Source organism: Pocillopora damicornis, chromosome 1 (assembly GCF_964200805.1).
Source record: "Pocillopora damicornis chromosome 1, jaPocDami1.2, whole genome shotgun sequence".
Classification (NCBI taxonomy): domain Eukaryota; kingdom Metazoa; phylum Cnidaria; class Anthozoa; order Scleractinia; family Pocilloporidae; genus Pocillopora; species Pocillopora damicornis.
Genome location: NC_142670.1, coordinates 7,075,466 through 7,097,614, shown reverse-complemented (window position 1 = coordinate 7,097,614; position 22,149 = coordinate 7,075,466). Strand labels below are relative to the sequence as shown.

The 22,149-nt window shown below is 37.0% G+C and overlaps 3 protein-coding genes and 1 pseudogene across 11 annotated transcripts in view; 2 read left to right on the top strand and 2 right to left on the bottom strand.

The window, feature by feature from the left end:
• The window catches only part of LOC149051672 (uncharacterized), a 225,988-nt gene that overhangs the window by 103,215 nt on the left and 100,624 nt on the right, over nt 1-22,149 (top strand). The gene's annotated exons all lie outside the window — the stretch shown is intronic.
• LOC113678086 (uncharacterized) overlaps nt 1-22,149 on the top strand; it is a 128,039-nt gene that overhangs the window by 94,030 nt on the left and 11,860 nt on the right. The gene's annotated exons all lie outside the window — the stretch shown is intronic.
• Nucleotides 1,413-22,099, bottom strand: LOC149051680 (adhesion G protein-coupled receptor D1-like). Of its 6 annotated transcripts, XR_016180402.1 has the most exons (12): nt 21,890-22,074; nt 21,100-21,220; nt 10,568-12,806; nt 10,417-10,476; nt 8,111-8,303; nt 7,521-7,628; nt 7,256-7,343; nt 6,888-6,978; nt 6,732-6,781; nt 6,135-6,261; nt 5,926-6,029; nt 5,355-5,457 (listed from the first exon to the last, which is right to left on the bottom strand). XR_016180402.1 is itself a non-coding variant. In XM_089184775.1 (10 exons), the coding sequence occupies exons 2-10, from the start codon at nt 5,958-5,960 to the stop codon at nt 3,233-3,235; spliced, it is 843 nt and encodes a 280-aa protein (XP_089040901.1). In that variant the 5' UTR covers nt 5,961-6,029; nt 6,135-6,258; the 3' UTR covers nt 1,413-3,232. The 6 variants fall into 6 exon arrangements, 4 of the variants coding, with proteins under 4 accessions (XP_089040901.1, XP_089040904.1, XP_089040892.1 ...); XR_016180413.1 differs by lacking the exon at nt 7,521-7,628 and having other exon boundaries at nt 21,890-22,097; XM_089184775.1 differs by lacking the exons at nt 6,732-6,781; nt 6,888-6,978; nt 7,256-7,343; ... (4 more) ...; nt 21,100-21,220; nt 21,890-22,074 and adding exons at nt 1,413-3,385; nt 3,510-3,551; nt 3,856-3,976; ... (2 more) ...; nt 4,903-4,984; nt 5,100-5,250 and having other exon boundaries at nt 6,135-6,258.
• Nucleotides 16,024-18,195, bottom strand: LOC149051681 (uncharacterized; annotated as a pseudogene).

Here is a 22,149-nt window from a genome sequence, read left to right as displayed (position 1 = left end):
ATTAATTTTTCGCACACGTGGAAAACCTCAAGTCAAAGGATGCCTTCTTAAAGCGTGAGTTAAATATAACTTTAATAGGGTTGATCGTCAATTGGACAGAAAACCAACGGCGCCTCACGACTAATAGTCAAGCTCTCAGTTTGCAAAACAAATCCCTCCCCCCACCCTTCCCCCCTTATACGGTAAAAGCGCCATGAAGACCATCGCTTCTGAGTCCATCTCTTTGGATGCTAACCTTTTCCATTCAGGTCTAAGTTCCAGTCTACGCCCAGTCATTGCCATGTGTGTCCTGTAAGGAGGAAAATCCCTTTTTCAAGTGCCTCTTCATCCCCATCTATAGTGCTCTCCCATAATATAATTGCAAGATGATCCTCAAATAGTTCTTAGTCTCATCCGCAATTCATTGAGTCAGTCGCCCCTTGAAGCGTTTATACCTATCACATTTGACCGGTGTAGAGGAATAATTCCGTGCATTTCAGAATCATTTCCTTTGTTTACTCTCTTCTGAAGAAGTAGCCTTATATGCTAATTTATAAACAGGTATGACCTAATAATAGAATGTTGTCGATTGTTTTGTCGTGTTTACATTAGCTGAGCTTATGTAAGGCGTTCGTGCTTATCACGTTGCGGCATAAACTGAGCTGGAAAAAGACTGCTCAAATATCTCTTTTAAGAGATTAGATTAAAATTTGATTAAAATCTCTTAGCAGTGCTCGACGCCCATTAAGGAAAAAGTAAAGCTTGAAGGATAAATTTTTGCAATTTGTCTTTCTAGCAAAGATAATACTTTAGTTGTAACATACGCTGTGATTGCGTCAATTGCTATGATGCGGACTTCTCTATACCCCTTTGAAAGTAGGGGAAGAAATGTACGTATAATATTTTTATCCGATTTTATTTTTTATAGTCACATGTCCAAACCATAATATTGTTCAAGAAGTGTTTACAAGAACAAGAAATGCACTAATTTGGGGAGATGCATTAGCAGGTTTTAAGACAAATTACCTAACATATCTATTACTGCACTTTGTTCCTTTAAATTGTCTACTGTGTGCGATTTTTCTTCGATCGCTGTAAAATGAAGTTTTCTCCAATTTTGGTTATCATAGTTCCAATTTTAAATATCAGAACTCATCGATACATTTACGATTCGAAATAGAAATACTTATCAAAGGAATGCGGAGAATAAATATCGAAAAATTCAAGTGATCCTTAATCCTTCAACTCCCATGAGTGACCAACACAGAATTTCTCCTTACAGTATTAATACAATATCGATCAGATAGGTTATGAGAATAAGGAAAAATTAGAGTTTGAGGATTTTCTAGTTGATCCAGTACCAAATTCTCAGAAGTAGCACCTGAGAATTGTATGGCAGACAGTGAGGAGGATTAAAAATGAGATCTTGGGCATTGAAGGGTCAAAATATGTAATCTCTTAGAATTTCTTTCTTTTTTAACATAGTTATTTATGCATTAACTCAGCATCATCTATCTATTCATCTGCTTATTTATGAGTAATAACATTAGATGTTGGACGAGGCTGCTAATATTACAGTTACAAGATACAGTTTGACAAGTATCCTCTCCGATATGAAACGTAAAAGCATCATGTAGCAAACGTTAAAATGTAGCGCACAAGGATTGAGAGGAGGCAGAAGAATTTGTAATAACTCACTTCATTCCATGAGTTCATTGAACTTCTAAAGTAGATCTAACCTTTAATGAAAGTCAATTAATAACAGACAAGCCAGACCAACCTGTAGTTACGATAATTTGATCCTTATTGCGCACAACTTAGCATGTAGCTAACAAAAATTCTTAAGCAAGTACTTGTATGCGATGTTCTGGAAAAGTCATTTAGATAAAAGATAGCACTAACTTGCAGCTTGTTAATTTTTTTTTTTTTTTTTTTTAAACATTTTTTTTATTTTCACTTAAAGCACAAATACTAGAGTAATACAAACAAATACAAAGTTAATTACACTAACGCTTACGCTACTCACTAACACTAATTACGAAATACTACATTACATTACATTCACAGTCGGCTAGATTTAATTTATGTTGTGGTTATATAATAATATAAGCCTAATTTGTACAAATACTAATCTACATCAAATTCCTTTTTTGGTAGAACGACTGTATATACAACTGCGTCTATAACTGTTAATACCCGATACTCATCTATTGAATTACACTAACATGTTTTCCCATTTTTTATAATGAATGATTCTTTTTTATTCTTTTTTGCAATCAAAAATTCAAATTTCCGAGTTTCAGATGTTTTAGCCTTCAGTAAGGATACAGACGGCTTGATATTTTTACAACGACATGAATAAATGGTATATTTTCCAAGAATGATTATGTGATTTAACAAACAATTCCCAGGGATATTATCGGAAATACCAAAGAGGATTGTTACCTCATCAAGCTTATCAATTTTCATATTGTAAGTATTTAACCAAGAAATAACCGAAAGCCAAAAGTTTTTAGTGTAGGTACAGCTGATTAGAAGATGCTCAAGAGTTTCTTCGTGATCTCCACAAAAGGTACACATCGGAGAAGGAACCAAATTCATTTTATATAGGATTTTATTGGTGTAGAGAATACGATTTAAGATTTTGTCTTGAAAGGCTCTCGTTCTGGTGTCAAGAGTGACTCGACCCGGCAATAGATAGATATTTTTCCAGTCTATATTACCTGAAATATTATATACGGAATTAAACTTAGATTGGGCAGTCGGAGAAATCTGGATTCGTTTGATCAGGGTGGAATAGATTGATTTTGAAGTCATTCTTGTTATATCTTGAACATCGTCTGAAACAGTTTTGTCAATTCGGTTGTTATTATTCTCTCCAACGTTAAGGAGCTGTTTCCAGTTAGGCGGAATGGCGGAAAAAATGCCTTGTAGCTTGTTAATTGCTGAAACAATAAACAAGAGAACGATCTCACTTAATAGTAATAAAATAATAGTAATAATAATAATAATAATGACAATTTATTGACAGTATTTCTACTCGGTAGCTCTACATCCGTCATACTAACTAAAAACTAACGACTTACATAATGCACAATGCACCTAATGTCAATTTACTTTTACTACGTGACATTTTAACAGCAGATTGAAACTCAGATCGATCGCCATCGACTAATCGCTATTTACTACACAATCGTTCAATGCAATAGAATGTTATTGGCGAACAGTTAAATCCATTGACTTAAGTAGAGTGTTAATTCGGTTTAATGTCACTGCGAGGCTGCAATTCAACTGCCCGTGCATCGCCGACGTCACTTAAATTGACCTGTGGGCTCTTCCTTGTGGAGTCCTCCTTATTTGAAGTGGTAAAAACCACGTTCATCTTTCTTTTCAATCGCTCTCTGATCTGCAGATAGACAAGCAACAAACGATACATTTCTTTCAAATTTCATTCAAATAGTTATTCATGCTTAAACATCTGTGCTATAATATGCACTTTCCTTATTATTGACTCAGTTTTCTTTTCTTACCTGACTGTTTCGTAAGCCGTGTAGAACGAAAATCAGGAAACCCTGTTGCAGAAACAATTTGAAGATCATTTTTTTACAATATTCCACCTAAGTAGGAAGCGGCGGAGCGTGCGTTGTTTGGGTATCTCAGTGCACAAGACATATAATAATCGTCTTCAAAAATCAATATCTAATAAGTCTAATAAGACTGCTACGAATATATTTCGGGTCAAGTGAATAGTTAACAGGTTTTTAAATTTTTTTTTTAAATCATCTAATCATTGCAAAGGCTTCTCTCTTTGGTTAGAGCTGTGTAAATTGAACAATCTAGATTGATTGAGATTAAGAGTTTCAATCGGACACTCACCTGAGTAGAGTTGAGTATTGTGAAAATGTAAGCGAAAGCCTTTTGCACAGGCGAAAGAAGACCAAATAGCCACGTGACACCCAGTAAAGGAATCATCAGTGCACAAGCTTTGATACCAATTCTGAGATCGACAACAAATTGAAGAGACATGTAAAAGACTGAGATGATAATTTTTTTTTTCGCAGTCTCATTAACAGGTATCGTAAAGGCAAACTGGTCAAGGAATGAGGGAGCCAGGCGATTGTCGCCGTACAGTTTGACAAAGCAACTTGTTTTCATTATTTTGAATAATTTCATGTTGTGAATCCTACCGTATTTGCTTAATATGGTCGTCTTCACCTGTTGGCTGCACCAAATTGGTCATCTCCTTTATGACTCGTACGAGTATCAAGATGTTGAGCTAAAAAAAAATTCCATTTAAATCACTGAATTAAGTTTCTGGATGTGGTACTCGAGAAGCCAAGACAGTCTTACTATAGAAGTTATTCGATTAGTATAGGTCGGAAAAATAAAAATAATGATTCCATTACGGGGGATAGAAATCCCGACCCTTGCACCCGGATCCTCGACCACTGAGCTGATTCCGCGAATAAAACTTTCTTAACAGAATCAATTACGCTCAACGTAGCTAAAGTCAAATTTGATATCTCCTTCTAATCCTGTTCCCATCCTCTTTTTTAGTGTTGTGCAATGTGGTACTTTTTTGCCTAGAAAACACATCTTGGTATTCAACGCTGAAAAAGGTGAAACAACAAAACAACAAAAGTCTCTGGAGGTAACTAGTTTGGTAAACCAAGCACCGTGAAATAAATTTATCATAAACTCACAACTTCGATTAACGTTACAAAGGAGACGAATATCCAGATCAGATTGTTAATCGAAGACAGCCAACAACTAGGAGAATTGAAAAACAAGAATGAAAGTCATCAGAATGAATAAAAAAAATCCAAGGAAAAACGGAACAAGAAAATTAAAACGAACTTAACTTGATAGTGCGCGGGAGAGAGAAGAAAGGTAAAAAGTAACCTATTGAGATGTGTTTCTTACTATTTATCACTGACATAGCTTTGTATTCCTTCTTTCGCAGCAGCAATGCCAAGTGAAATGGCCATCATGATCATAGGGAGACCTAATCATACAGACAAAAAAATTAATTCAAAGCACTTGACTTGATGACAACACCAAATATGGGAGCATGGTGTAACTTCCAATATATGTTGTGGTAAAATTAATAATGGAAATACCCCATGAGATGACGTGATACATGTGCATCTTGGTGTTGATGTTGTAAACTTTCACAACGAACAGGTAGAGGTAGATTCCCTCGACCAACATCCAGCAAAAGGCAGCCGTCAGAAAATATTGCATCAGAGCTGCTACTGCGATACAAGCAGCCTGCAAAAGGAAATATGTTTTGTGTCTTTCTGTGCTATTTTCTAAAAATATTTAGAGCAGAAAGATTTGATTAATTAAATTAACAGACCGGAAAAGCCTCTCACCGTGTGTTCTGTGGCGTTTACTCCTGCGAGAAAAATTAGCTGTCCAACTCCGAGGGACACAGAAAGACTCAATCGAATTTGAGACAAAGGTTGACGGACGTCTCTGGTCAAATGAAAGATGACGAAAAAAGAAAGTAAAAACAAAAACCAAACATGTGTTTAAAAAAAAACAAACATAATCAAAACAGAAATAATTCAAATGAAAAATTAAGAAAAAAAAGAAAAACAAACAAAACAAGACAAACACCAAAAAAAAATCAATCAAATGCTTCAGAATCAAAAGGAAAATAAAAAGCCAAGTTGGTATAGAATAAGAAAACAATAAGGACCGAGGAAAGAGACCATGCATCGTTAATGCTCTTCTAATTGAACATGAAATCTGATGTAAATTGGTAATTTAATCGACTTACTTTACCTCAGTTTCGGAGAAATTAAAAGGAACATTTTGGATAACCTAAAGTTACGTTTATTCCTTAGTTTTTTTTTCCTTTGTTGAGAAATTACAATCGATAGTAAGTAGAAGAAGACATGAGAATGTATACATCATCGATTATTTAACCACCATACTTACGTAAAGAAAAAGTACAAGGCTGATGTTATAAGCATCCCGATGATCGACAAGCTTAATCCTATGTAGGTAATTGTCTTCAACACAGTCTAGTCCTGTTTGGAAAGCTGCGTCACATAGCACAAAAAAAGAAAATAGAGACACGCAAATTAACTCAGTTAATTTACATGTATCACCAGTGCTGGAAGAAGAACATACATATAATTGGTTACCTTTGTGCCATCGTTGTAATCAAATAATACAGCAAAATGAGTCAAATGATTGCAGCTACAAACTGTTTCTTCTGAATTGCTTCTCGACGTAACTACATGGCATCCTTCGTCTGAAAATCCGTCGGAGCTGCAAAGAAGAAATAACCTCAGCAGGCAAGACGTAGTGTAGGAAATAGCCTTCCATGGTACCAAAAGAGCGAATTTCATCAAAACCCTTTTGATTTCATAATATCGATTACATTATTAGCAGTTCATCATTAGTTTTAATAAGTCAAGGCGGAAAATATTTATAATACTTCCTTGTTAGGCATAGATTCAAACTTTGATTAGGTATATTCCAAATTTTTAGACAGAAGTTGTCGTAGATAGAAGGATTATAGCTTGCAAAAATTATTTTAATTGAGAGAATAATCTTATTAGGACAAATTATGAGGGAAAATTAATGATAAATTAAGGAAAAAAATAATGAAACAACAATTCTAGCTAAGTGTCTCCCACGACAACCGGAAAATATTGGCGGGAACATGGAGGCAAACGGACGACCAAACGAACAAGAAAATTCTAAGAAAAGTAGATGATGTATTGTAATTTTTGTACCTATCGCTGAAGCCTCTCCAAAACATACAATTCTTCACCCTTTCTTCTATCTGAAAATAAAATCATTGCTGTTAGATGAAATAAAAACAGCGCATTCCAAACAATCTTTCTTTACTTTTACTTTTTACTCTTTTCATCTGACTTAATCTTGCTTACCTCTATGTTTTTGAACTTTAAGACGACATTTTCCAGCAATTTTTTTGGTTTAGGTTCCATTGCTGCCATTATTATTCTGCTACCCAAATATCTGTGTACAAAATGATTTGAAAATGAACCAGAATGTGACACAAATATGGTGGTTTAAAAGAATGGTAGCGGTGGTGACGATACCAAACGATTTGCTCATTTTAGCCGATGATCTCTACGTAGGGAAGATAACGCCAGTCGACGGTATCCAGCATATAAGTGTTAACAAAATGTTTCGTTCTATCTGCTGGATAGCGAATTATCCAGTGGATAGCGTTAATCACCCTTCGAACAACCAGGGCCAGGTGTTTTGAACACAAAGAAGACAGTATTGCTACCTTGTGCTTCCTGTTCCATTCCTGCTGGGTTGACTTTTCGGCAGTATGTCTTGCAGATTCTTATATACGCACCCGACGACCACTGATCCTGAAAAAGATAAATCTATGTATTTCCTTCAGGCTATAAAAGAAATAAACCCTATGAGTGTTGGTTTTGGAAGCAAAGCCTGCGAAAACTTGTGAGCTGTCCTTCATGAGAAATTACGTCAACGCTGTTTAAAAAAATATAAATTTTTTCAGACTGAAGACGACAGGTAATACAAACCGTTATCTGCAAAATTCGAAGAGGCAATATTAATGTTGGTTTGCCATTCGTGTACGTCGAAGTAAAAGTCACTTGCATTTTGGCGGTAAGCCTTTTGGACTTCCAGCACTGTCGGACAAAAAAATTGACTTCCTGCTTATGGACAATACGATAAAAAATGTGACTAATTGAAGAATTAAGAGACAGACAACATCCAACATAAGCGTTTGTAAATGACTCGGGACCCACTCAGTTGTTCTGAGGCCAACTGGCGCTCACCCAAGGTTAAATTCTATTCCGGGTTTCTTATTCTTTCGTTCAAAAGCTTTTTTGAGATAATTGTCTTCATTGTTTTTAAAGAGTCCAATAATCATCAAGATTATAGTCAATAAGCCAATAGAATTATGCTGAATTCTCTTTTATAGCTTTCATATCTGAAATCAGTTTTCACACTACTCCTCGGTTATCTAAACCCAGCTTAGAGCAATCCAGCCCAGATGTAAAAGTCATTATCCTATTTAGGAGATAAAGTGTCAGTCACTGAGACCGTGAATAAGCATCGACGAAGAAGATTATCACAAACCTGATAAAAAGGTGGTGTTTTAACTCACCCATTTTGTGGCTTACAATCTTTATTGGAAGGTGATGCTTGCCATAATTAAGAGCAAATTTCTCGAAGGCGACAGCCACATTAAAGATGGACTCTCTTCCTCTTTGAAACTCGTCTATGGTGAACTGGCCCTCATGAGGTTTTGTCATGTTTTCAAAACTGACGATGAAGTTTTCAAACACGTTTACAGCTTCCTGAAATCACGTAAAACGTTTTATTCTTGTGATTTTTAATAATATTATTATAATCTATGTCAACAAAGTGTTTCTAATTACTTATAAATCTGTTTTGTAACAAATAGTTACCCCTTTGCCATGTATTTGATTAATTATACTTATAGATCATTAATGACGCCAAAATGTGTAAGAACAAAGAAACGGATCATTGATGTGCAATACTCCTAAAGTTTTATTTTTATCCATCACCAAACAGATGCGCGGCAACTTGGAATCTGCTTTGTTTGATAAAAAGTAAAACATCAAAAAAGAAACGACTAAGGAGAGAGTTTTGATGTTAAAGAAGAATATTGTTTCGGTCCTAGAACGATATAAGTATACAGAGTGTTGTTTGAAAGCTGTTTTTTCCTTGGCTCAGGTGGCCTTATCAGATTTCTTTCCCGTCATCTGTCTCTTCCTCTGTCATTACCTTTCTTCACATATAAAAGTACACAACACACATGCATATATGTAATTATATACTCGTTTTCAAAACGTTGCCATTTGAACATATGTATATTTATGATAAAGTTCGGATAATATGTTGATTTAGCCAAGCCTTAGAGCGGAGCTCGCATTCGTGCGGAGCCCGCACGTCTCAAGGGCACAACGCCTTGACCCGGCCAGGACTAGAACCCGAGTCGTCCGACTCGGAGCCCAGTGCACTGACCACTGGACTACTGAACAAAGCCGTGGCGTTGGCGTGCCCGCGGTACTGTTGACCACGCATGTTAACAGTAGCACCGTGTACGGTCGTACGGTCGTACATCCAAATTTTTTCGGCTTGATGGGTTACTACTATTTTGTATAATTATGGGCTACGCTCTGCGAGCTCCGCTATAACGCGCGCTGTCATTGGTCGAAAGAGCGTGCTCTATGAGAGTATAGAGCATAGAGCTGAGCTAAAGCTGTCACACCATCTGCCAAATTGTACTATGTTCGACCTTTTCCGGGACTTCTTTTTAGCTTTTTTTCGATAATTGAAAGCGAATTTCGGAACAAGCGAGACGGTAAGTAGCAACAGAAGAACCAGGCGCCGTAATTTACGTTATTAAAACGTGAGTAGATGCGAAAATCCTCAAAGGAAAAACAAAATAGACATTCCGAGTTTTAAAGATTTTCACGCTCAGTTAGATTGCAAGCTCGCGTACGGTAATAAAATTCAAACACAGCTAAAACTCGTATAGTATATAAAGCTCCGTGTTCAAAAACAAAACAAAACGGAAACGACGAAAAATATAACCAAACTGGCATAACTTAAAATTCGTACTTGTCATAACGGTGTCTGAGCGAATACGATCATGCTGAAGTCCATCGGGGCTCGCTTATCATGGCGATCTCCGTTCATCGCAGTAAAGCAAACCTCAGAAACTACATCGGCCGCCCTTCGAGTGAAAAAAATAAGAGCTTACTCTGATATCCTTTCCAATGCGCTGAGTGGAAAGTCACATCAGTCATTGCAGCCGAGTTTTGCGGCGCTGTCATCCCGAGCGATCTTCATGTTCCGGTGAATTCGGCTGTCGTTCATTCAAAAAATACTCGCCTTGAACAGTTTGTTTTCTACCTTGTCATGTGAAAAAACTCGCGTGTTTTCATGAGCCATAATTCGGCCGAAGTTCACTCAACATTTCACTGTAAGATAAGATAACTGTAATAACTGTAAGATACTCATAAAGTGTGGAGAAACACTCCACTACGTCTCGTGTTTCTCCCTACACTTCTTTCGTGCTCTAGCCGCTTCCTGCGTGCTTTACAACAGAACAGAGCACAGTCAAGGCTTCTCTATTTGTTAAATGATACATACACCTTTTCTTTTTCCATTCAAAAAGCTTCTGATAAAAGAAATTAAAGGGAAGTTGTTCAAATGGAATTACAATAGTTGCTGTCAAAATAACCATAAACGTTTTGATCCCTTGATGTAAAATATACATGCATCGTGCATCACATTTTTCGATCCAAAAAGGACAGGTGTATATATTTAAGGTATATTTTCAATTGGCAACGTTGAAAAGGGGTGTATCTTTGTATACACATACATCTATATCTGAATGCATTCTGCATTTTAACATATGTCATTGGTGGAGTTAGATACCTGCAAAGAAGTGTTTCTGTCGCTATCGAGTCTGCCAAGTTTGGAAACATATTCATTTGCCTAAAATCATGAAAACGTCAGTCACAGGTATGCACTAATTACCTTCTAAAACATAACAGGTACAAGGACCGCATATGATCATAACACTCACCAACTTCTGAACTGAATTTGGAGGCGACGGCGATGGAGATGGCAACGGCAACGGAAACGGCGATGGCGATGGTGAGGGTGAGGGCAACGTCAATAGAGACAGTGATGACAATGGCAATGGTATCGGCGAGGGCAACGGTGCTGCTATTGATGGCGACAGCGACGTATGTGCCATCGCTGATGCTGATGGCCATGCTGTCACAGTTGGCAATAAGGGCAAAGTATTCAGAAAAGAAAAAAAGAAAGGAGTTCCCTGAAACTGATTTATGTATTCCTCCTTGTACCAATGTTTTGTTACTGAACGTATTTGATCCCCAATTGATTTGATGACAAAGTTTCCACATTCCCTTTTAGTGATATTCAGAAACAGGAAAATCCCGTTGGCATTGCTAAATATGACAGGCTTCTAGTGGAAATCTTACTAGCCTCGCTCACATGCAAATCATGCTGGATAGCCCGATTGATCCGCCATAATCGCATTTACTACAAATCTTTTCATTTCTTTCATTGAGCCGGTTCTGAAACCTTTATTATGATTTTTACCAGATGTGCAATTAGTCCCAGTTTGTTTGTTTTTTTTATGCTCGATATCAAAATGGTAGGGATAGATAAATTGAGTGGTACTATGGTCTATAACTAACGCACCAGCAAAACATTTGAGAAGAGTTTAGTTTCCTGAAGACTCCACCGAACTCTTTTATCTTCACCCCATTTATTTGCGTGATCCGTGCGAAAGCCAAACTTATATGGATAGCTAGCCGACTAAGGCTAGGAGGGGGAGTGGTTCCTCCATGTTCTTTATATTCGATTGTCGTATACATTTACACGTTTGCAACATAGAAGGGAAATAGAGGCATGGGAACCTACGATCAACGTGCTCATGACTGTGTAATCCATGATGGTATTTCTATCACGCTAAGGGCCAAGACACGTTTTTTTAGTCTATTTGCACTTAGGAGGCGCAAATTAAGGTATCTCACAAATGTAAGCTTTGGGAGCTACCCCAAACAGATTAGTAGATATGCCCTGATCATCCACATGGGAATCCTTGACTATAAATGCCACATTACTGTTTTCTCTTGGCTGGTTTAATTTTTTTCTATCCATTTGCTGATAGTCAGTGGCCTTTCATTCACCCAAGTCCACTCTCCGTTCTTTTTTTCAAACCGATGTACCACTCTAATAGTCTGCGATTTCGAATCTCGCTATTAATAAAGTTCCATTCCTCTTCAGTTTCAATGGAAATTAGGTCACCTCTACATCATTCACAAAGACCTCTGTAACCCATAAACGTGTGACAAGAATCTCTACAACAATCTTTAAAACAGTGAAACAATTAGTCAGAAATAATCCTTTGGAGATTTATCGAAGGTAAACAAATTTTCTCTCAGAAGCGCGTCCCCTCTCCTCTACTCATGAGGGTAAAGCTGAAATAAGTCCATTATCACGACGTTCTTTGACCCCGTTGCAGCAATATTTCATTCATCACTACGAGAAACTCCATAATTTTAAGTCCTGATCGACATGAAAGTAACTGGCATCGATAGATCAAGAATAATGGCCATTTTAAAACTAAAATAAAGTAATTGGTTCCACGCAATGAGGGAATAAAGGCAAAAGGTTGTATCATCTTATTACAGTCTGATAGCACTTTTCTTACGCTCAAGGGCTTTAAGGACGCTCTTAGTTTACCTAATTACGTTGTCATCTTATTTTTGCGAGTTTCACAAATAGAGGCGTGCAGCTGAGCCCTTTGGGTCACTTGTAGGCCCAGATTACTGCCATTCGAAGACGTCTTGACTATTATTGCCACATCTCCGACGTCAGTTGGCTATTTTTCTTTACATTTGTTAATAGTCAATGGTTTACCACTCACCCAAGTCCAATTGCCGGCTCCTTTTTTCAAACTAATGTTCCACTTATTATATAGCGATTTGTGATTTTGAATCAGGTCATTTAAAAAGTTCCATTCTTTTACGGTTTCAATGGAAATTAGGTCAGCCCCCCGCTTTTGACATAATTTTCTGTTATCGTTCCAATTTATTCCTTGGTGTTGAAACATGTAACAGGAATCTTTAAAACATGAAATCTAGCATTCTGGGGAAAAAATAATAAAAAATAAAAGGAGAATAACTAAATAAAGGAATCCAAAAGTGTTGGACTTAACCTTTGTTCGAGGCTTAAATCATCATTTATTTTCTCACCTCTTCCATGTACTTCCTTCATCGAAGTTAGTATTACTGTCGAGGAAAATTTGAAAATCTGAGTTTTTATTTTGTTTGTTTGTTTTTGTTTGTAACATGTGTTAACAGCAATGTCACTTTTGAGTTCACTCGCGTATGCAGACTTACTGTAATGGCACCCAAACTATGAAATCACTAGACTTTATAATTATAATTCTTTCAGAAGCAAGGCCTTATTCCCTCTTACCCCCCCCCCCTCCCACCCTAACAAAAAGGCAACCTTTTGTAAAAACGTCCTCCTTAATCCTCAAATTTCCAAGTAAACTAAAATAATACGAATTAAACTTAGAAATTCTCCAAGAGCCTTAGCAAAGTTCGCTAAACATATACGCCAAGAAAACCTTATCTTTGCCGCGAACTTTGCGTTGAGGAATCTGTCTCAAAAGATAGTTGACTCGTAACATTAATATTCACGTGCAGCCGAACTCTTCAATAGCACGTGCACCTACGTAACTCCCTTCAAAAGTAAGCTATTCGCAAATGACACAAAAGACAGGACACCTTTTCGCGAAATTTCAATATTTTTTAATTCCGAATCCACCACACTTTCAATGGTCCATTCATGTAGTAGTTCCTTTTCGGGAATGTAAGCCACAACGACCATCCCTCTGTGTTTAAAGTAAGAACGCAAATATTTTCCGGCCAAAATGCCTGCCACCTGGCAGAAAATGATCCACGCTTTGATTTTTTGGCCTTTGTAAACTTCGGAAGACTAGACTTCAAACTTCTCGCCACGCTAACGAGCTATATGCGAGCTCTCCAAAAGAAACGCAGGTTACAAGTCACATTTGTGTTGCTGACTAACATAACTTCAACATGTCCTCTGTGGTAAGCGCTGAGAAGAATTATCAGTAGGTTGGGATACTTCTCGAAAGTTATGCAATTCCTCGATAGCCTCTTGCAATCTACCTTTCTCCCAATCCAACCTTCTCTTGTGTTTAAACAAGTCTATGTCAACACAGAAAAAGTCAAATACTTTCAGACGTTACTGTTTAGTTTTCGAAAATTTATCGACACTCTCCCGAGTGATATTTACATTTGCATAACCCTGAATTTTAAGGGCTATCTCGATTAATTAAAAAAATATATTCTAAAACTTGATTTAAGATGTGGAAATATACATTTCGATGTATTAAGCTCAATTTTGAATTCATTACGATCAGAGGAGCAATTTTCCTCTCCTTGCTAAAAAGGTAGCTACAAGTTTTTCAAACATGGTTTGCTCTTCCGTTAGATAACCGATAGTAATTAACACTATGATGTCATAGAGACTAATTGTTTGGCACTAAGCTTTTTGGTATCGAACCACAAATAGAACTCATTGGTTTAGGTTAGGTCAAGCCTAGAAATTATCTTAAGAATGGAGAGGGAACTGGATAAAACCTCCATCACCAGAAGTTATCGACTCGGCCTGGCTAGAACGACGAGACTTGCATCCGTCAAACCTAATGCCAACTTCAGTCAACACAAATTCATACATTCGGCCAGTGAATTAAAAACCATCGATTATTCTGAGAGGCCACTTTATCGGTGAAAGACAAGAGCACTATCGCAGCTTATAGACGACTGCGTTCAAATGATCCTCGACATTATTGCTAGAAATAATACTGTTGCGCAAACCGTCAAAACCCAACAACTATGGTTTATAATAGTCGTTGCAGGTTTCAAAATGTTATATTTTCTCATTCTAGCTTATTGTTTTCATATTATTCAAGTCTACATTTTAGTGACGTTAAGAAACGCAAATCTAGTCTTACAAATTAACCTGATTATTTTTCTAAAATTATTTTCATGGTTTTGGAAAACCACTTTTCTACAGCATTCTGATATTAGATATATAATACAGCTGGTACTCACTTAGCGTGCAACTTATAAAAAGCGCGTTGAACATTTTCCTGGCTTTGATTCCACCTGTCATCCGAATTCATCAAGACAAACTATGGATATGTTGCTGTCAATTGTTGTCATAAGATTGATGAAAGTTTCTCTCGGAGGCTGCGCATGTGCAGCATATCTTTCAAACTCTCTCGAACTCACTTGCACCATGTAGACAGTTTTGCATATCATAAGCTTTGATCGCTTTGCGTCACTAAAATTTTTTTCTTTTTGTGTACCTTAGTAAACCGTGGACTATTTGCTCCGGACGCGGAGGATCATTTTGTTGGATAGAAATAAGAACTTCATGATCAATTTTATGGAAGTGCACATGGTAATGGTGTAAAATGTTTCTATTGCTTTGGTTGTCGTCAGTTCATTTATCAAAGCACATGTGCAGTGTTTTTTCACGCGTTTTGAACTCCATATTCGAATTTCTTTTGATGCATGCACAATGTCGTAACTCTTAGTAGGACGCTGTCTTCTCGACGTGACATAAGTCATAACTTGGTTCTTCTTAAATTGAACGACTAATTAAAATAAAGGCTCTAGACAATAGATGATAAGTATTGTTTGGCTTCGTAAAAACGAGAATTGATAAACCCATGAACAAAGCTAATATCAAAATGTTTTAATGACTGGCACTTTCTAATTTATTAGCAAAATAAAACTTCAATCATTAAAAACTGGTTAAGCAGCCTCCGAATCGAAACAATAGCTGTTTAAATAATGTCTTTTGTCTTTTGCTGAAAATTGTGCGACATTTTCTAGAACAATCTAATTTCCTGTTATGCGTGATAAATTTTTTTTGCAGGTGTTATTACGTAATTGTATGCTAATCTTCCGCTCATTAATCTTCCCTTATGGCTCGTTTTAACACGTTATTGCTATTTCTGCTTTTGTTAAATAATTCAGTAGTTTCTAGTTCGTTGTATTATCATTTTAGTTTTAGCAGGCATAACATATCCAATATTTTCCGAGCGCCTGGTCATTAATTTCTGCATCTGCCTAACCTAATACCTGTTAAGTTGACAGATAAAGAAGCCTAGAGAGTGCTCTGTTCTGTTACAAAGCACGCAGGAAGCGCCGAGAGCGTGAAAATATTTCCCTACGTTTTGAGAAGAGAACTTCTAGAGGGACTCAATGGGGTGATGACTTTTACAGCTAACGGTTAAAATTTTGGCCAATTTACGGTTACGGTTAATATCTTACCATGGTTCATACCAGAATTATTATTATTTTTTAGATGGTTAAATTTGTCAATTTTTACGCCTAACGGCTAACTTTTTAAGCTGTTTACGGCTAAAGGTTAACCCCATTCAGACCCTCCTTCTAGGATTGCTTCCAAATTGCTCGACTTCCGTCGCTAGACTAAAAACGTCTAATTTTCCGGCTGCCATCTGACGCATAAATGAGTAGCGATAGTGTACGCGATTCTATTTTGACATCTAGTCACAACAGCGTGGAAGGATAGCCACTAAGCCACTGTATTCCTTTGATCCTAAATGTGGCTGCTTAGAGCTGTTATACAGACCACCGCAGGGGAAACATCACGAATAACGATGACTTTCAATTGTTTTTCAATCATTTGGCATTGTATAAAAACTGAAAAACGTTGTGGTACGAGCTAAAAGAAGAATCGCCATCATTCTCTCTGATGATTGCCACCTGAAAAGTGTTTTTTCCAAGCTTCGTTTGCCTGAGTGTTCCAGGAAATTCCAAAATCGATGTAAATTTTTCACAAAATAGAAAGTCAAGTCTGTAGATCTCATTGCTACATTATACCCGACAGACATAAGAGAGGTGGTACTTACCCAGTGCACAGCTTCTTAAAAAGGTTTTGAAATTTTTTTTTTGGATTCGGTTTCACCTACCATCCAACTTGTCAAGCCCATTATGTACACAGATAGTTATAAGTAGCTGTCGTTACATTACGTTACATTGTATTTGGGCATAGCGCATGAAAGGCTCGTTCTTCAAGTATCTCAACCTCTCTATATTTAAATGCAAATCATAATACTCGGTAGAACGTTCGGGACGTGAGTCAGCTTTTTTTCCCCTTAGTAAGACCAATAGACTGAAAGTAGCTTGCAGCAGGTGTGGAGCATTGTTTTTCTTGTTAAAAATGAGAAATTCACGACATAAACGGACTTTTATTAAGGTTAACGTTATATAAATTTGTAGTCCAATATTATCAAGTATTAAAAGAGATTTCTTAAAGGATAAAACGGTAAAAACGAACGATAAAATCCGACGTTTCGGAGTAGTCATGACTCCATTATCAAGGTAAAAGTTTAAAACATGCAAATAACAGTATTTAAGCGATGTGGCGCGAAAAATTAACATAATAGGTGCGAGGATTATACAAATACTTTCGAACGAATAGAGTCCGATTGCACGTTCAGGTTTGGCTTTAAAGTTCTTATATGAAGCATTTCGTACAATAAGCAGTCAAATTTGTTCCTGCACTTCTTAAGAACTTCGAAGCATTTCAGTAGGTCCTGAGGGATCGTCCCGTGTACGTTCTTGCAATGTTTGGCAATGGCTGAGGACTGTTGTTTTATGTCCTTTTACACGATTGTGTAAATGTCCGCGTGTGTATCCTGTATAACCTGCATCGCACAGGTCACATTAGTATTTATAAACAACACACTGTTCATTTACTATCGATGGCTTTGCTTCTTTCACATTCAATTCTTGATCAATTTTTCGGCTGACAAATACGGGCTGGATGTTGGTGTTCACTTTTAGGCTCAGATCCTTGAGTTGTCCTTTCACAAAATTTGCTGAGGTTTGGTCTTTAAATGGTAGAACCACTCGAATTGTGTCATCCGTCTCTTTAGTTGGTAATAATGGTCGCTGCTGGTCACAAACCTTTGAGTCAACGAAATTTTTGGTGGCAGAGTCGATGAGGTGTTTGGGGTACTTTAAACGCGAGAATACTGTCTTCAATCGGTCACATTCGTCTGAGAAGTGTGACCAAGAAGAAGATAAACGATGTGCTCGGCCCAGCATAGTTCGGAGTAAACCCTGTTTGTACCGATTGTCAACGTGACTTTGGTAATATAAGAGGAGACTTGAATTCGTCGGTTTTACGTACACCTTTGTCTCTATTTGGGGCGATCGGTTCAGTAACTGGATGCCCAAAAAGGGAGCATGCCATTGCATTCGGTTTCCATTGTAAATTTTACGGAAGAATGTGCCTTGTTAAGCGTGTCCAGGAAGTTAGATGCTGTTGCGATATTTGGCATGATAGTAAGTGTATCATCAACGTACCTTCGATAGAAGGAAGGGAGTTTACCCTCTCGCTTGAGGTTTTCTTCAATTGAAGACATGAACACATTAGCTAGCAGGGGACCAAGGGGGGAACCCATGGCCACGCCATCCGTCTGTTCGTAAAGTCCAATCGGACTCTATTCGTGCGAAAGTATTTGTATAATCTTCGCACCTATTATGTTAATTTTTCGCGCCACATCGCTTAAATACTGTTATTTGCATGTTTTAAACTTTTACCTTGATAATGGAGTCATTACTGGGGTATACTTTACAATGAGGATTAAGTTCCTCCCTTCTATAACCCTTTTTTAATAATAATATGTTATATGTTATTATTTAAATAAAGTTGTTATATATATATATACATATATATATATATATAAATATTATGAGGGGAAAAAAGGACGTAACTACGTTTCCCCTCATAATATTTATTCTGCTCTGCTTCAACATATTGAGCACTGTTCCACGCGAAAATCGACTCGCAAACTTCCTATATATAGGAAGTTTGCGAGTCGATTTTCGCGTGGAACAGTGCTCAATACGTTGAAGCAGAGCAGAATAAATATTATGAGGGGAAAAAAACATCCCTGACACATTCCTTATAATTTACCGACCCGACCTCTCATCACTAAATAAGCGTAACGAACTCGTATCTTCATGCCGGCACAGAAACAAAGCGTTGCTACGCAACAGCTGAACTCTAAAGTTTTTAAGTTTACCGCGTATTATGCAAATTTCCCTAGTATATAAACGATAGTCACATGAATATTCTTTCATTAAACCCATGAAGAGTGAAGCGATTCACGAAACAGGCTTGTCGGGAAACGTAGTTACGTCCTTTTTTCCCCTCATAGTATTTATATATATATATATATATATATATATATATGACTACTCCGAAACGTCGGATTTTATCGTTCGTTTTTACCGTTTTAATATTATCAAGAAGTTATAAATTCCACTTAAAGATAGTTGTCTTCGACAAATTTCTGCAATCGACTTATCGCCGTTAAGTAAACGATCACACTACAATCGACTGCTATTTCTGGCTGGTTGAGTTCACTTTCTCAAGTTGATCATGCCGATCATAGGTTCTATTTCGTTTCAAATTTATTACAATACTGTACTGCCATTCAACTGCCGAAACATCCCTGACACCTTTTCGATTGATCTTGTTTTACTTTTCAGGAGTTCTTCAATGTTTTTCTTTCTTTTGAGTAGACAGCACCCGGCTTTAATCCGCAGATAGACAAGCGGCAGAATATTAGTATTCAAATATCTTATTCGTGCCTTAAAAATTAATTCCAAACACTTTGTATACATCAATGTTTTTCCTACCCGACGGTGTTGGGAAAAAATCAGCACACCCTATAGCAGAAACAGGATCCTAAGTTGATATTTAATTTTTTAATACACTATCCACGTGAAAGGCTGCACGAGACTTTAAAGAACTTACTTGATTTCTCTAATTATATTACAGTTAATACGAATAGAAGAAAAATTATAGGTCTTATAAATCAAGAAGAAATTTTTTACCTCTTTGTTTTTCGAATTTTTCTTCAAAAAATGGCATGTGGCCGTTGTAAAGGTTTCTTACTTTTGTTAGAAAGCGAATAAAAGATCTAGATTGATTCATTGACCTTTATTAATGTTTTGGCAACGTATCACTATAGGAAAGAGAAGAGTTTCTGTCTGTTGAACGTTTCTTGTCTTGATCACGTAGGCTACCAGGAAAACCTAAACTCAAATAACAATTTGCAACTAACATTAATTCGTTCCATAAACCTACTTTGGCATTCAAGAAACGATAAACTCTATAGCGAGGTTGGTAATATATAGATTTAGCCAAGCCTAAAAGCGGAGCTCGCATTTTTTTTACCGCACGTCTCAAGGGCACAACGCCTTGCCCCTGTCAGGACTAGAACGCGGGTCGTCCGACTCGGAGCCCAGTGCACTGACCACTCAACCCACCAATCTCAACCCTCTCAACCCAAATAATAACTCTTGCATGCTAAGCATGCCTATGTTATCTTCTTGGTAAGCAGAATATCAATTAATTCCAAGTCATTATCGACTATTTTTCAAACTAGAAAAAGTATCTACGACCCCTGGTGACATATGAGAACTGAGGTAACCCTTACTAACCTCGTTACACAGTAATGATTGCTAGGTCCATCGAAATGCTTGCCATATCCGAATTAGACACAGGATGGTCAGTTTATTATGTTCACTAAACATTTTGCATTGCATTGAAATAAGCCTCCACAACTTTACAGTTCAAACGATTGGACATTAAAATAGAATACAATAAACATAAATTTGATTCCCCAATGCAAAAAACAAATAAGTGTGCAAGTCTTTTATATTTGTTTCAGAATCTAAGAAAATTAATTACCTTGGTTTGCTTTCCTTGTCAATTAGTTTTCATCAATCACTTTGATAAAGTACTTTTACTGTAGTACAACAACTTAACCCTTTAACTCCTAAGATCTCATTAGTAATTCTCTTTACTGTCTGCCATACAGTTCTTATAATATTAGTTTGGAGAATTTGGTATTGGATCAACTTATAATCCTCTAATTGATATTATTCTTTTTTCTCATCACTTGTCTGCTCGATATTATTTTGATATTGTATGGAGAAATTCTGTCTTGGTCACTCATGGGAGTTAAAGGGTTAACATCAATATCCATATTCTCTAGACTCTTCACTATAAATTTCCATTGGTACTGATGAGGAGAATTCATGTTGTGATCAGAGCATCTTGAGTTAGGAATCTTTTTGTTATTCTCATGTTCTTAATGAATGATTCAGCAATATTACTGGAGGGAGAACTTACATGCTGACTACCTTTGGGGCTGATAGGGTTAATTAAGCAGAGAGAACCAAATTAGTTTATTGTTTCACATGTAAGCCATGCTGTGTTCCCTATTTACCAGGACATGTGTACAAAACATGGTCCAAAATGAACACAAATATCACTTATTTCAAAGCCAAGAGTACGATTCCACATTAGAGTAATATTTGAATTAAGTACTGGCAATTGTAAAGTTCTGAGAACTGTATTTACTAATTAAAAAACAAACTCACAGTCTGATTAAATTGGTATTCATAAACAAAGTAATAGCTAGCTCACCTGATTGTAACATAAAGAAAACCCAGCAAGGACCCAACCAGTCTGTTGTCAGTTGTCAGACGGGCCAAAAATGGGTAGAACAGCATCCCGTATACAAGAACAGTGACAATATTCTGAAAAACTAATTAAAACAGAGTAATTAATTTTTTGTTCTGCTAGCTCATGTTGTGTGCTGGACTGCTGTGCAGCTAAAGGGGGTAAGTTTCTAAAGAAACAGTGGTGCTGCTTCAGTGGGAGAGTATAACAGGGTAATTTAGTATTATTGACTGAGTTGATAATGTAAATGGAATATATAGTGATGAGAAAACAGGAATAAATTAGTTAAATGAAAAGCATTTGTTGATACCATGGGGCTTAAGAGGGCCTATTTGAAAGATAACTTTTGTTCTAGAGTTTTGCAGCCCTCTGAACAGCCTAGAAGTAGAGAAAGGCAACAAAGTACCATATGCTTCCCAGAATGATCAGGAAGATTAAAGTATCTAAGGACCCGTTTGGATGTGTCCTTGTCATTTCTTTTTACATCATGAAGGTGTTATGGCTGTGTTGGTAGTTGAGGGTTCAAGCCCCAGACCACAACAACACTCAGGGTCTTAAAATAACTGAGGAGAATGTGCTGCCTTTGATACAACATCTGCAAATGGTTAGACGTTCTAGTCTTCTTGGCTAAGGATGATAAACCATAGGCCCCATACTCTCCTACATCTTCTCTGTACTGGTTATAAGCAGGGGACATTAACCCTTTAACTCCCAGAAATGATTAACAGCTAACTTCTCCCTATAATATCCTTACATTATCCTGCAAACAGGTGATGAGAATACCCAGACTTCTCAGGTAGAAGATGTTTTCTTGATCTAACAGAAAAGTTCTCATAACTGATGAATATGCAATTGTGCAGCAGCTAGAGGGGAAAATTAATTAATAATCAGATCTTTAGAGTTAAAGAGTAAAACAACTGACAGACTTCAACAAATGTGGCTCCCAGTGTGGTCATCTGGCATTGTTATCATTTGTAGAGGCCCACATTTACACCTGCTTTTAAAAGCCAAACT

Coding starts and splice junctions, on each gene's coding strand:
- LOC149051680 (XM_089184766.1), bottom strand. CDS start 10,741: ATGGCACATACGTCGCTGTCGCCATCAATAGCAGCACCGTTGCCCTCG. Junction 6,979..7,255: donor AATGGAACAGGAAGCACAAG/GTAGCAATACTG, acceptor TTTTGTACACAG/ATATTTGGGTAGCAGAATAA. Junction 6,262..6,731: donor TGGAGAGGCTTCAGCGATAG/GTACAAAAATTA, acceptor TCTTCTTTGCAG/CTCCGACGGATTTTCAGACG.